Source organism: Loxodonta africana, chromosome X (genome assembly GCF_030014295.1).
Source record: "Loxodonta africana isolate mLoxAfr1 chromosome X, mLoxAfr1.hap2, whole genome shotgun sequence".
NCBI lineage: Eukaryota > Metazoa > Chordata > Mammalia > Proboscidea > Elephantidae > Loxodonta > Loxodonta africana.
The window spans coordinates 11,240,891-11,254,793 of NC_087369.1; the positions used below are offsets into that span (position 1 = coordinate 11,240,891).

Sequence of the window (13,903 nt, forward strand, 5' to 3'; positions counted from 1 at the left end):
GATCCTTATGGCCCTTACTTGGCAGTGACTTTCCTAGGAAGCACATTCCTTCCTAATGCCTCCTCCACGAAGAAATAGGCTCTGTTCCACATGGCAGGCAGAACAGACATGCTGCCATTCAGTAGACCTACTCATTCATTCATTCACTTGTTGATGTGTTGATTCGTGCATGCAATTGGCAAATATCTGTTTAGTGTCTACTGTGTGCTAGGCATTGTCCAGGCACTGGGCTTGCTCTGATGAGTAGGAGTTAGCTGAGTTAGCTGCTGTTAGAGCTTCAAATCATATCAGTAGATTCAGAGGAAATATAAGCTTGCTATTTATTTTAACGAGTGGATCAACAGTTCACTAAATTGTGTATGGTTTTGTAAGGGGTTCAGCAAATCCATGTGATCAGTTCTAGATTGGGGTTTGTGACCCCTCCAAGCCCGATGTTCAACCTGATTGTCGAAATGGGTGAAATTCCTATTCCATTGGATTTTTAGAGAATTAATCAGTCCAGGAAAATGGGAAAGCAAGTGTGAGTTGACTGTTGCTTCCTTGCCTTAGTGCCTAAGGACGGAAACATCTTTATTTTGGAAGGAAGTGTGCAGTGCATATCATACATCTACCTTTGAAAACATGTTGTACAGCAGTGTTGTCTGTATCTGTGGCTTAATCACATGCCCATTTGATGTAACTCGATTTAACCTGACCCACATAATGTGTAGGCATTTGCCCAGTGGGCACTCGGTTCCTCTTTTATACAGAGACCCTTTTTTAGATGCAGCCTGACCCCAAATGCTGCCAGTTTTCCATTAGACTATTCTCGTGCAATAAATGGCCTTGGAGGAGGCAGTTAGAATTTTATTTTTGAAAGAACAATATAGGTGAATAGTCGTCTTTGAGAAGGCAAAAAAATGTCTTCTAGAAACCAGGATCCATTTTAAGGCAAGCTTCACTGTACATTTTTCCCTAACCTTTTCCCATGAACCAAAAGAAAGATTAAAATTCCAACAGAAGGAAAATCGCCTTGGAGAAATATCTTGAGACCGATGGATTTATTTCATGTGTGACTTAAAATAGCCTGGGTTTCTAGCACTGCATTAAGCTGTATTTCTAATGAGTTCCTGTTACCCTACTTTTCTTTAGCTTTCTTTCACATGGCCTTCTCTACAGGCAGAAATAGGCTAATTGTTACCATAACCGTTTTACTATCTTTCTTGAGAAATCCACAAAATGGCCCACTTTTAAGAGAGGTGATCCAAGGACGGTGGGGCGGGGGGGGGGGGGAGGGGAAGAGGAGAAAAGTAGCTTTACTAGGGCTATTTCTTTGGTCCCAATAGTCATATCTGGGACTAAGCTGCGTTTCTGGGCTGTGAGCCTGGGCCAGTCTTATTGGTGCCTTGTTCCTCTCAAGATTCATAGTTCCGCTTGGGCGAGTTAGGAGTTAGTTTGTGAAAATAATGTCTTAAGGTCATTGGACAGCTAAGTGAGGTGTCTTGTCATGTCAAACTTCAGGCCACGATGAGGTGAGGGAGTCTTAGGAAAGAAAGCGTGATGGGCCCTGGGCCATTTGGGTGCCCTGGAGTCTAGGAGGGAAGCTGCAAATTCCCTCACAGGAGCCATCTTGAGTAGGCTCACCCTTCAGACTTTGGCAGGGAATGATCTGGTCCCAGCAGGGGGACCCTCACACGGCAATAAGTTAAGAGAGATTCAAATTGCATACATGTTTGGCTGAAGCCCCTCATTAAGAATGTGCGGTTTGCCCTCTGAACCCCTGTTCTGCAGGATTCTAGAATGCTGGTGGAGGGAAGACATGCAGGCGCATGTGTGGGTATGGGTGGGGGGAGTCGCTAGGAAAGGGATTCTCATGTGACTTATTGTTCCTGTCAACCCCCATCTAGAGAACGCCAGACAGAGGCAGGAGGGCATCGTGAGCAATTCCATCATGTACTTCACGGAGGAGCCCCCTGAGTTGCCGGCCAATAGCCCGCACCCCCTGAAGCTGCGGCGCATCCTGAACCTCAGCCCCTTCACGGTCACGGACCACACCCCCATGGAGACAGTGGTGGACATCTTCAGGAAGCTGGGGCTCCGGCAGTGCCTGGTGACACGGAGCGGGTGAGTGGCCGGTGTTGACAGAATGTGAGACAAAGATGGCTAAGATATGGTCCAGCCCTTGAGGAGTTTTCAGTCCACTGGGTGGACCAGTCGTTGGCAGATTATGCCAGTAAGCGTGGGGAGCGCGTTGAGAAGGAAGTGGACAGGGAGCTTTGGGAAGGCAGAACAGAAGCGTCCAGTGTGGCCCTGGGATGGGGGCGAGGCTTCAGGTGGGCCTGTTCCTGGGCTGACTCTGCAGGTTGAATCAAAATGGGGAGGAGCCAGAGGAGAAGAGGTTGGTGGTGGTTTTTACTACCCACACGGTACTGAGCTTGGGGGGAAGGCACAGCCAGTTCCTCTATTATGTTCTTTATAAACAACAACAACAACAACTCATTGTAGTGGAGTTGATTCCGACTCACAGAAACCTTATAGGACAGTGGAACTGCCACATGAGGTTTCCAAGGCTGTAGATCTCTGTGGAAGCAGACTGCCACTTCTTCCCCCTGTGGAGCTGCTGGTGGTTTTGAACACCGACCTTTCAGTTAGCAGCTGAGCGCTTAACCACTGCACCACCAGGGCTCCTTGTGCAGTCCTCAGAATCAATCGTTAGGTAAACACGTGTAACAAAAACCACAGTGCTGGTGGGAAAAACGGGGTTCGGTATAAAAAACGCAAACCCAGTGTCGTCGAGTCGATTCCGACTCATAGCGACCCTATAGGACAGAGTAGAACTGCCCCACAGAGTTTCCAAGGAGCACCTGGTGGATTCGAACTGCCGACCTCTTGGTTAGCAGCCGTAGCACTTAACCACTACGCCACGAGGATTTCCGGGGTTCGGTATACAACACTCCAAAACATCAGTGACACGTTAAAAAAAAAAGATAAGACCCTAATAAAAATGGTAGCACAGTTTGACACTTGTTGAATGGTTAAGAACTACATAAATGCTGTAATAAATGAGGCACTTCACCTTGAAGAAAGACCTGCAGCACGCTTGTGGACATGGGTGTTGGAAGGGCTGCAGCTTTGAGTTAGTGTGAGGGAGTGGATGGCGGGTGATCTGAGATCAGAGGGAAAGGTCTCACCCCAGATGTGGCTGGGCGTGGCTTCTAACACACCAGGGCAACTGAGTAGATTTGAGGGGGGTGTGTATGTGTGTGCGTATGTGTGTTCCGTGTTCCTTTGCCTATGCGTCAGCTGGGGGCAGCTTTCTGTGCTTAGAAATCACGCATAAGCAAATGTTAAATTTGCGTTCTGTTCAAATTGTCCTCTACTATATCAATCTGGTGGTGAAGTGGTTAAGAGCTTGGCTGCTAACCAAAAGGTCGGCAGTTCGAATCCGTCAGCCACTCCTTAGAAACCCTATGGGGCAGTTCTACTCAGTCCTATAGGGCCGCTATGAGTTGGAATTGACTCCATGGCGATGGGTTTATATCAGTCTGGGAGCCCTGGTGGCACAGCGGTTAAGAGCTCAGGCTGCTAACCAAAGAGGCTAGCAGTTTGAATCCACCAGTTGCTCCTTGGAAACCCTCTGGGGTAGTTCTACTCTGTCCTGTAGGGTTGCTACGAGTTGGAATTGACTTGACAGCAACGGGTTTAGTTTTTTTGTTTTATATCAGTCTGATTGGAATATATTCACAGTTTCAAAACAAACCAGCAGTGTGGAAATCACACCAGGCCAAAGCTCATGGCAGCGCTAGCACCCCAGGGCCCTTCTTCTGGTGCAGCTGTTGTTGTTAGGTGCCCTCAGTCATTGAGGCGTGCTCAAATTCCACAGCCTTGGAGGTTCACTTAGAGGAAGGGGTTGGTTAAGGCAAGGTGGCCTGGAACCTGGGGTTTCTGCCCACTGTATTCTTTTATAGCCTGGGGGCGGGAGTTGGGTCTGGGTTGTGAAGACGTTGGGGCCCTGTATAGTTTAGGCCTTTATAGAATCCAGAAGCTTAACTATCTAACAGAGTTTACACTTCCAGAGCCAGCATACTCCGGTTCAACCCAGCAGTTTTCCACTGGTGTGATTTTGGCCCTCAGGAGATTTGGCAATGTCTGGAGACAGTTTTGGTTGGCCCAAATCAGAGGGGGTGCTATTGGCCTCTGGAGCCCTGGCGATGCAATAGTTAAGCACTCAGCTGCTAACTGAAAGGTCAGCAGTTTGAACCCACCAGCCACTCCACAGGAGAAAAGACCTAGTGTTCTGCTTCCGTAAAGATTACCAAACCGAACCTGCTATAGTTGAGTTGATGCCGACTCATAGTGACAGAGTAGAACTGCCCCATAGGGTTTTCTAAGGCTGTAATCTGGAATTGACTCGATGGCATTGGGTTGGTACTGGGAATCTTTACGAAGCTGACTGTCACTGCTGGTGGCTTTGAACCACCCAAGTTTTGGTTTGCAGCTGAGCACTTAACCACTGTGCCACCTGGGCTCCTTCTATAAAGACTAAAACCATGAAACCAAACCCGTTGCCCGTCAAGTCAGTTCCGACTCATAGTGACCCTAAAGGACAGGGTAGAACTGCCCCATACGGTTTCTAGGGAGCACATGGTAGATTTGAACTGCTGACCTTTTGGTTAGGAGCCATAGCTCTTAACCATTACCCCACCAGGGTTTCCGTGAAGACTACAGCCTAAAAAACCCTATGAGGCAGTTCAGCTGTGTTGTATGGGGCTACTGTGAGTCAGAATCAACTCGATGGCACCCAACAACTACTGGCATCTGGTGGGCTGAGGCCAGGTAGGCTACTAGAATGCACAGGACGGCACCCTCCCTGTACCACACCCCCCCACCCCAAGCAAAGAACAATCCGGCCCTGAATACCATGGGTGCGCCGGAATAGCCAAACGAGTACTCCTTATTTGTTCGGCTTTCTTCCTGCTTTCCTGTAACGGGGCAGGTGTCTACTAGGGCTACATTTGCACAGTTACCCAGGGAACTCCTAGCCTGTAGGGCGAGTGGCCGCCTTCGTTCTGACTGCAGCTAGAGTGACATCTTGCAAGTGGTGGGCACAAGAGCTAGGGAGCCAATAAATGTGTCCTTGTCTTTGAGGCTAGAGAGATTTCTTCTGGTGACTTTTTTTTTGAAATTGTGATAAAAATGTGTATTTCAACCATTTTTGCACCTACAATTCAGCGACATAGGAACTTTTGTCATGTTGGGCAACCATCACCACTATCCTTTTCCAAATTGTTCCACCTTTTGCGGTGACTTTCAAAGGAGCCCCTGTTCCCCTTGAGTTGATTACAACTTACAGCAACCCTGTAAGGCACAGTAGAACTGCCCCATTGGGTTTCCAAGGCAGTAATCTTTATGGGAGCAGACTGCCACGTCTTTCTCCCTCGGAACTGCTGGCGGGTTTGAACCACTGACCCCTCAGTTAGCAGCTGAGTGCTTAACCACTGTACCACCAGGGCTCCTTTGAAGGAGCTCAGTGGATCTCAAACTGGAGCAGGCGTCTGAATCTTCTGGCCTGTTTGTTAAATGCAGATTACTGTGCCTCACCCCAGAGTTCCTGACCCCAAGGTCTGGGTGAGGCCCGAGAATTTGCATTTGTAACAAGTTCCCAGGGGATGCTGTTGCTGCTAGTCTGGGGACTCCGCTTTGAGAACCCCTAAGTGACACTTTGTCCTTGAATTTCCAGCACTCGAGATGCAGAGCACTGTGATCAGCTGGGTTGTCTCGAGTGTATAGCAGTTTCTCCTTTCCTTTAGAATAATGACCCCCGCTCCAACGTCAGTTATCACTGGAGTTTCCAGCTCAGGCAGGCAACTGCCCTGAGCGCCCTGCTCACACCTCCCAGAGCCCCACGGGCTTTCCTGTGAAGAGCTGGGTGCCGAAATCGGCTGTGAATGTTTGTCAAAGCCGACAAAATCTCACCCTCTCTTGTTCTCGTCCTTTAAACAAACACAGATGCCAATAGGCTGGTGCTGGTGAGAGATCCTTGTCGGCCGGCCTTTCATCTGCTTGGCTTTCAGCCAGGCCCGGCCCCATCAGGCCAGCCTGTATTTTTTATGTGCCCCCTCCCCCTTTGCCATCCCTGCTCTAGGTGGCTTGAGGGCATGGGCTACCTGGGTGGACTGGGATCATCTGCCAGGCCCTGGGGATCTAAGGTCATCAGGAACCCAGACCAGGAACCAGAGAAGTCTTTTTCCCTAGAATGCCAGAGGCCAGAAAGCCTCGGTGACTCTGAGGGAATTTCATGAGAGTGTCCGGACAGCCGTTCTAGAAAGGAACAATGAGTGTGGGCAGTGGTGCCAGATTCTCACCAGGCCTTGCTAGGTGGTCCCCACGGGTGTGGACTGGGCAGCCATTTCAGAAGAGCCCAGGTGCTCAAATCTGAACTATGTTCTTGGTCATAGATCCAGCCATTTAGAATTCACTGGATTCGCTTGAACTGCTACCCAAAGGGACCAAAGTTCAAACACTTGATTTAAATCAAGTAGAACATTTCATGCCACTAATGAACCCTGCTGGATTTGATGGCACCTCCTTCTGGATTGAGGTTCAGCTTTCTTTTGTGATAATTACCATTGCAGGCCAGGACACGATTTATGCAGGAGCTGAAGGCAGTTCCTGAATTCCCATTTCCCCAGTGCCGTCCTAAGCAGCTGAACCTTCAGATGTTGCAGTTAGGGAGCTCGAAGAGGAGAGTTTCGGGACTGCTTTAAGCAAACGGCTAATCTTGTATGTGTGGAGACATTTTTAGTTGTCACAACTCTGGGGGTGCTACTGACATCTAGTGGGCAGAGACCAGGGATGCTGCTAAACATCCTACAGTGCACAGGGTGGCCCCCACCACAGAGAATGACTAGTGGATTGTCATGGAAATATCTGTCAACTTGGCTAGGTCATGATTCCGTTGTACGATTGTATGATTGTCTAGCATTTTATCTTCTGATGTGATTTCCCTATGTGTTGTAAATCCTATCACTATGATGGAATGAGATGGATTAGTGGCGGTTATACTGATGAGGTCTACAAGATTAGATAGTGTCTTAAGCCAATCTCTTTTGAGATATAAAAGAGAGGAGTGAGCAGAGAGACATGGGAACGTTATACCACCACGAAAGCAGTGCTGGGAGCAGAGCACGTCCTTTGGACCTGAGGCTCCTGTGCTGAGATGCTCCACGACCAAGGGAGACTGATGACAAGGACCTTCCTTTAGAGCCAACAGAGAGAAAGCCTTACCCTGGAGCTGGTGCCCTGAACTCAGACTTCTAGCCTAGTGGACTATGAGAGAATAAACTTCCCTTTGTTAAAGCTGTGCACTTGTGGTATTTCTGTTATAGCAGCACTAGAGAACTAAGACGTGGGTGGAGACCAGGGGTGCTGCTCAACATCCTACAGTGCACAGGATGGCTCCCACCATAGAGAATGATCTGGCCTCAAATGTCACTAGTGCCATTGTTGAGCAACCCTGCAGCAAAGCCTTCTTGGACATGGCCAAGTGGAAGGAATCCTGCTGATGGAGATTGGAACTCATTTGGCGCTACCGCAGAGGAGGGGGACTCATTGGGAGTGCCAGCTGTCCTTAAACAGCGACCCCTCCCTGTGATGAAGTACCACTCCTTATGTTACTGCTTCACTGACATTAACTCGAATCGTTGGAGCTAGAACGAAATTCATCAGACCCCAGAAAGAAACCTCTTTTCCTTACCTGGGCTTTCAATTCTCCAACATGCCTCAGGTCTGGAGGCATTGGCTGGGCTTTTCTAAAGAGGCAGGGGCTTCCGGAAGCTTCTGCAACCACCAAAAAATCAAACCAAACCAGTTGCCATCGAGTTGACTTTGCTTCATGACGACCCCATGTGTGTCAGAGTAGACCTGTGCTCCTTAGGGTTTTTGATGACTGATTTTTTTGCAAGTAGATCTCCAGGCCTTTCTTCTGAGACGCCTCTGGGTGGACTCGCACCTCCAACAACTTTCTGGTTAGCAGCCAAGTGTGTAACTGTTTGCACCACCCAGGAACTTCTGCAACCATAGAGACAGGGCTATTTGGCAAGGAAATGGATAATAACACCCCTGAGAAAGTTTTTACCTCTAGTTGAATACATGCAATGGGCCCTTGCTATGACATTTGACCCCCAAGCAACTAAAACAAATCCGGAGGGAAAAAAGTTTCTAGGAGCCGCCAGCTAGGCTAAGCAATATTCCTGTGCTATGAGACCCGAGCCCTTCTTGGGCCCTGATTCCATCAGCTGGGTTCATTCTCACAGGGGGCTTTCCCTGGCGAACTGAGAGCCTATTAAGTCAAAGAACAGTGATAGTGCTTGTTCCCTTTAGGTGTGTCTCATTTCAAGATTTTAACAAACAGTTTTGGAACAAGCTAGGTTTATTTCAATCAGTTCTCGATGTCTTAATACACATTTTAGAATGTCACACGGTGTAGAACAAGAAGCCTTCCAGATGTGATTGTTTTACTTCATCTGTTTAATGCAGAGGAAGTGGGACTCAGACTCCGCTTGGCAGTTTTAGTGTAACAACATCTTGTTTTATGGGGCACGTTCAGTTGTACTGTGTTTTGATAAATTTTGGAAAATTATTGAAAGTAACACATGACCGTGGTTAAAGTCAAGCAGCCCTAAAAAGTGTGAATGAAAAACAGCAATCCCTGGCTCTGTCCCTCTCCAGGCAACCACTTTCTCACCCCAAGTTTTCATTGTGCCATTTCCCAATTTTGCAGTGAAGTTGAACCAGTGATTCCATGAACATCCGTATATACCTTCGCTTAGATTCACCTGTTAACATTTTTCCACATTTGTTCTCTCTTTTTCTGAATCATCTGAATAAAAATCGCAGACATCATGATAATTTCCCTCTAAATATTTCAGCGTACATCTTCTAAGCCTTCTTGTTGTTTAGTTGCATTAAGTCAGCTCTGACTCAGGGCGACCTTGTGTATAACAGAAGGCAGTCTTGCCCGGTCTTGTACCATCTTCACGGTTGTTGGTATGTTTGAGTCCATGGTTATGGCTATTGTGTCAGTCCATCTCACTGAGGGTGTCCCTCACCGACTACCAAACCTGATGTCCTTCTTAAACGATATTTTATTGTGTGTTCGGTGAGGGTTTACACAGCAGTTTGAGTTCACATTCAGTAATTTCTACACAAGTTATTCAGTGACATTGGCTACATTCTTCACAATGCATGAACTTTCTCATTTCTATTCTGTTGTTCCATTTCCATTAATCTAGTTTCCCTGCCCCCTTGCATTCTCATCTTTGTTTTAAAGTAATTGTCGATGGTTTGGTCTCTAGTTCTCTTGAGATTCCTTAACAGTTAAATAAATGTATATAGGTACAACCGTATCAATTTTGTGAAAGGTACCATGAGAAAACAAACAGTGACTCCTCTTGGGCTTTCCACTTCAAAGATTTCAATATATAATTTTACAGTTAAAAAAATACTTTGTGACACTGGTGAGGAGCGAGCTTCTTGGATCGAGTAGACACATGAGACTGTGCGGGCAGCTACTGTCTGGAGGGGAGATGAGAAGGCAGAGGGGGTCATAAGGTGGTCGAATGGATGTGAAAATAGAGAGTGGAGAGAAGAAGTGTGCTTTTTCACTAGGGGGAGAACAACTAGGAGTGTATAGCAAGGTGTATATTAATTTTTATATGAGAGACTGACTTGATTTGTAAGCTTTCACTTAAAGCACAATAAAAGTTAAAAAAAAGTTTTTTTATTAACTTTTATTGAGCTTCAAGTGAACGTTTACAAATCAAGTCAGACTGTCACATATAAGTTTATATACATCTTACTCCGTACTCCCACTTGCTCTCCCCCTAATGAGTCAACCCTTTCAGTCTGTCCTTTCGTGACAATTTTGCCAGCTTCCAACTCTCTCTATCCTCCCATCCCACCTCTAGACAGGAGATGCCAGCACAGTCTCAAGTGTCCACCTGATATAATTAGCTCACTCTTCATCAGCATCTCTCTCCTACCCATTGTCCAGTCCCTTCCATGTCTGATGAGTTGCCTTCGGGGATGGTTCCTGTCCTGTGCCAACAGAAGGTTTGGGGACCATGACCGCCGGGATTCCTCTAGTCTCAGTCAGACCATTAAGTCTGGTCTTTTTATGAGAATTTGGGGTCTGCATCCCACTGATCTCCTGCTCCCTCAGGGGTTCTCTGTTGTGCTCCCTGTGAGGGCAGTCATCGATTGTGGCCAGGCACCAACTAGTTCTTCTGGTCTCAGGATGATGTAGGTTTAAAAAAAGTTTTTGTTGTTGAGAATATACACAGCAAACATACACCAATTCAGCAGTTTCTACATGTACCATTCAGTGGTGTTGATGACATTCTTTGAGTTGTACAACCATTTTCACCCTCCTTTTCTGAGTTGTTTCTCCCCCATTAACATAAATTCACTGCCCCCTAAGCTTCCTATCTAATCTTTCAAGTCAGTGTTGTCAGTTTAATCCCATATAGGTAGATCTTGAAAGAGCACAATGCTCAAGGCAGACATTCTTTACTAGCTAAGCTAAACTAATGTTTGGTTTTAAGAAGACTTCAGGGTATATTTTTGGTTTAAGGTTTAAAGATTATCTCAGGGCAATAGTTTTAGGGGCTTATTGAGCCCCCATGGGTCCAGAAAGCCTAGAGTCCATGAGAATTTGAAATTCTGTTCTGCATTTGCCCCCTTTTGATCAGGGTTCTTCTATAGAATCTTTGATCAAAATGTTCAGTAATGGCAGCTGAGTACCATCCAGTTCTTCTGGTCTCGTGGCAAAGGAGGCAGTTGTTCCTGGAGGCCATTAGCCACACATTCCATATCTTCCTTCTATTCCTGACTCTTCTCCTTCCTCTGTTGCAACCCCATGTGTGTCAGAGCAGAACTGTGCTCCATAGGGTTTCAATGGCAGATTTTTCAGAAGCGTACCTACCTGCAAATTGTTTCCATATGTGATATGAGGAAGGGATTTAATTTTTTAACATGGATAAAGGAATTTGCCCAGCCTTGTTTACTGAATACCTAGGACTTTGAATACTTGTAGTTCTTTTTCATATTAACTCCTAATAAGAGATGAGTTTGACTAATTTGACTTTAATTAAATGAATGACAGTCTATTTAAAATTGTGTTTTTGATTTTTTTTATATATCATCACTTTATATAGGCACAAAGTAGGAATTTATCATTTTACTACCTATATTGTAAAAGGACATCATGTTTGGTAAAGCAGAGGGTCAGTGAAAATGAGGGCAACCCCCAATGAGATGGACTGATGCAGTAGCTGCAACAACAGAGTCCAGCATACCGACAGTTGTGAAGATGGCACGGGACTGTGCGATGATTTGTTCTGTTATACATGGAGTCGCCAGGATCAGAGCCGACTCGATGGCACCTGACAGCAACAACATTCCAGTGTGAGACTGCTTTGGTTTGCTACCTGCCCCCCCTTTACCTGCATATGATGAAGATATAGTAGACAGCATTTTGTAAACTGATTTGGCAGTAGAACTTCACTTTTCCCAAAGAAGTTGTTCACATCCTTTTCCCTCAAACTCCCCACTTTACCCCAGGAGGCATGACTTCTTCAAGCAGGTAGTCCTTTAAGTATTTAATAAAATCAAAGGTGAAGCGAGGGCTGCTGTGAATGGTTATACAGGTGTGTACTGCACAATGTAGCGTTTGTAAAGAGTGCTCCCTGGTGGTGTGCAGTGTACAGACTAGATGGCCCTATATACGTGACCTTGGTAAGTAGCATTGTTTTTATAAGTTGAAAGTAACAATTTTGGTAGAAGAGGCAATTTACATATATGGTTGGAGCAGTGGTGTCACTATGGGGATGAGGAGGGGTTCAGGTGTGCATGCACCCCCGACACTGTTAGAAAGGTGACACCAAAATGACCCTGGGATTTACGGCGGGGGGGGGGGGTTGTGCCATTGGGGGAGGGGCCTCCAAGGCAGTGGCGTCACTAGGGTTGGTGTCACCCGTCACCCAGTGCAGTAACTCATCACTACTCTCCCAGCCCCCCACCCTCCCCGCCCTCCACCCACCAGTCAGGGTGTGGGTGGCCAGGCCAAGGCACCTGCCTTTGGGCAGAGAGGAGGGTCTCTGCCTCGGCCAATGGGAGAGGGGAAGAGATGCAGGGAGCTGTGGGGACATGGAGCTGGCAGGGGTGGGGACCTGAGGCACTGTGCCCACTGGGGGCGTTTCTTCCAGCAGGCCCTGCCTACCCTGGGTGGAGGTGGGGGTGGGGCAGGGGGTGGAGTAATACCATGAGTTACTGTACTGGGTGACACCAACTGTAGTGACACCACTGGCTTGGAGGTGAATGTCAAACTTTACCCTTCTAGTAAGATAGAATTAAAAATAGAATCAATTTTTATCTTACACTTAAAATACCTTACACTTGGAATTTCTGGGGTGTGGTCAAGTTTCGACAATGATTTTCATAAGGCCTTTTTTAACTGATCATAGTCTTGAAATTTAAGAGTGTGTTAGTCATCGTAGGCTGACTGTGACAACAAACTAGATTGCGGTCTCAGTGGTTTAAGACAATAAAGGTTTATTTGTTGCTCACATCATATCCAGGGTAGATTGCAGCAGGGGTGGGCTCTGCTCCACATCGTCACTCAGGATCTAGGTCTTTACATCTGCTGGCTCTTGTGTCAATCCTCTGTGGCCTCAAAGTCTTTCACTGGCTCCTTTGTCTCTGGCTGGCAGGTGAGAAGAGAGAGAATGTGGGGCAATGCACAGGGACCTGGAGGTGGTACCCACCTCTTCCACCCGAAGACCGTTGGCCAGAGCTCACTGACTTGGCTCCAGCCAACCACAAGTGAAGCTGGGAAATGTTGCCTACCTGTGTGCCCAGGAGGAAAAGGCACTGGGTTTTAGGGATGGGCATGAGTCAGTATTGCGGGGGTGACCTCTTCTTTCTCTATGTTTTTTCTTCTCCAGGAGACTTCTTGGCATCATCACGAAAAAGGATGTTCTGAGACATATGGCCCAGATGGCAAACCAGGACCCTGAATCCATCATGTTTAATTAGCAACACGGTGGCAGTTATTTAGAGAAAAACACAGTGATAGTGTCATTCTTAAAGAAATAAACAAGCGATACATCATTATCCAAACGGAAGATCATGCACTAGGGCAGCGAAAACAAAAGCTTTGGTTGAAAGGAAGGGGAGAAGGATGAAACCTTTTTTTTAAAAACCTGTGCATCAGTGATTGGGATTTTATAGCTTTAACCCCTTCTGAGTTTCCAGCTGTGTTCTTAATGAGTTTACTAACTGCTGCGGGGGCATGTGGGTGGATGTGAATGGTGTGATTTGTACGAGGACACTGAACACAAATGCCGAATGGAGAAACCTTTCCCCCACCTGCTCAAGGCTGATATTTGTAACTTAGGAACACATGTGAAGCTTTGAGTCCAAAAAGTAAAGGGGTGCTGGGGTGTAAGCGTCCTTATTTTTTAGTTCCCGAAGTTTTGCTGCTATGTTACCGAATGATACTAAAGACGTTTGCACTTTGTTGGAAAGGAAAAAGAAATTAAATTTGAACAGAGTGAAAGCTGCAAGTACACAAATGGGCCCACTCTTGACCATCACATTTCTTGCTCCTGTTCTCAGCCTATTATTTTGTTCACTCATCCGTTTCTGAACCAGCGCCAATGGCACTGGTACAATGAGTGTGAAGAATTCAGGTCTCTATGCAAGACCCGAATCTTGGGCCTGTGTGACGAACTGTTGTAGCATTTACTGCCGCACCGTATTTCCTCCTGTACAAAGGGACACATCCTCATTTTGGCAGCAGACATCCCTGATCATTGATTCACAACCCTGTTGCATTTGCTTCATTTATCTATTGCTGTTGTCT

The 13,903-nt window shown here is 46.7% G+C and overlaps 1 protein-coding gene across 1 annotated transcript in view; it reads left to right on the plus strand.

The window, feature by feature from the left end:
- CLCN4 (chloride voltage-gated channel 4) overlaps nt 1-13,486 on the plus strand; it is a 65,460-nt gene extending 51,974 nt beyond the window's left edge. The window contains exons 12-13 of the mRNA XM_003415994.4: nt 1,887-2,103; nt 12,984-13,486. Coding sequence (XP_003416042.1) covers nt 1,887-2,103; nt 12,984-13,074 — 308 coding nt within the window. The 3' untranslated portion in view covers nt 13,075-13,486. The remainder of the gene's footprint in view (nt 1-1,886; nt 2,104-12,983) is intronic.
- Nucleotides 13,487-13,903: the final 417 nt, after the last annotated feature.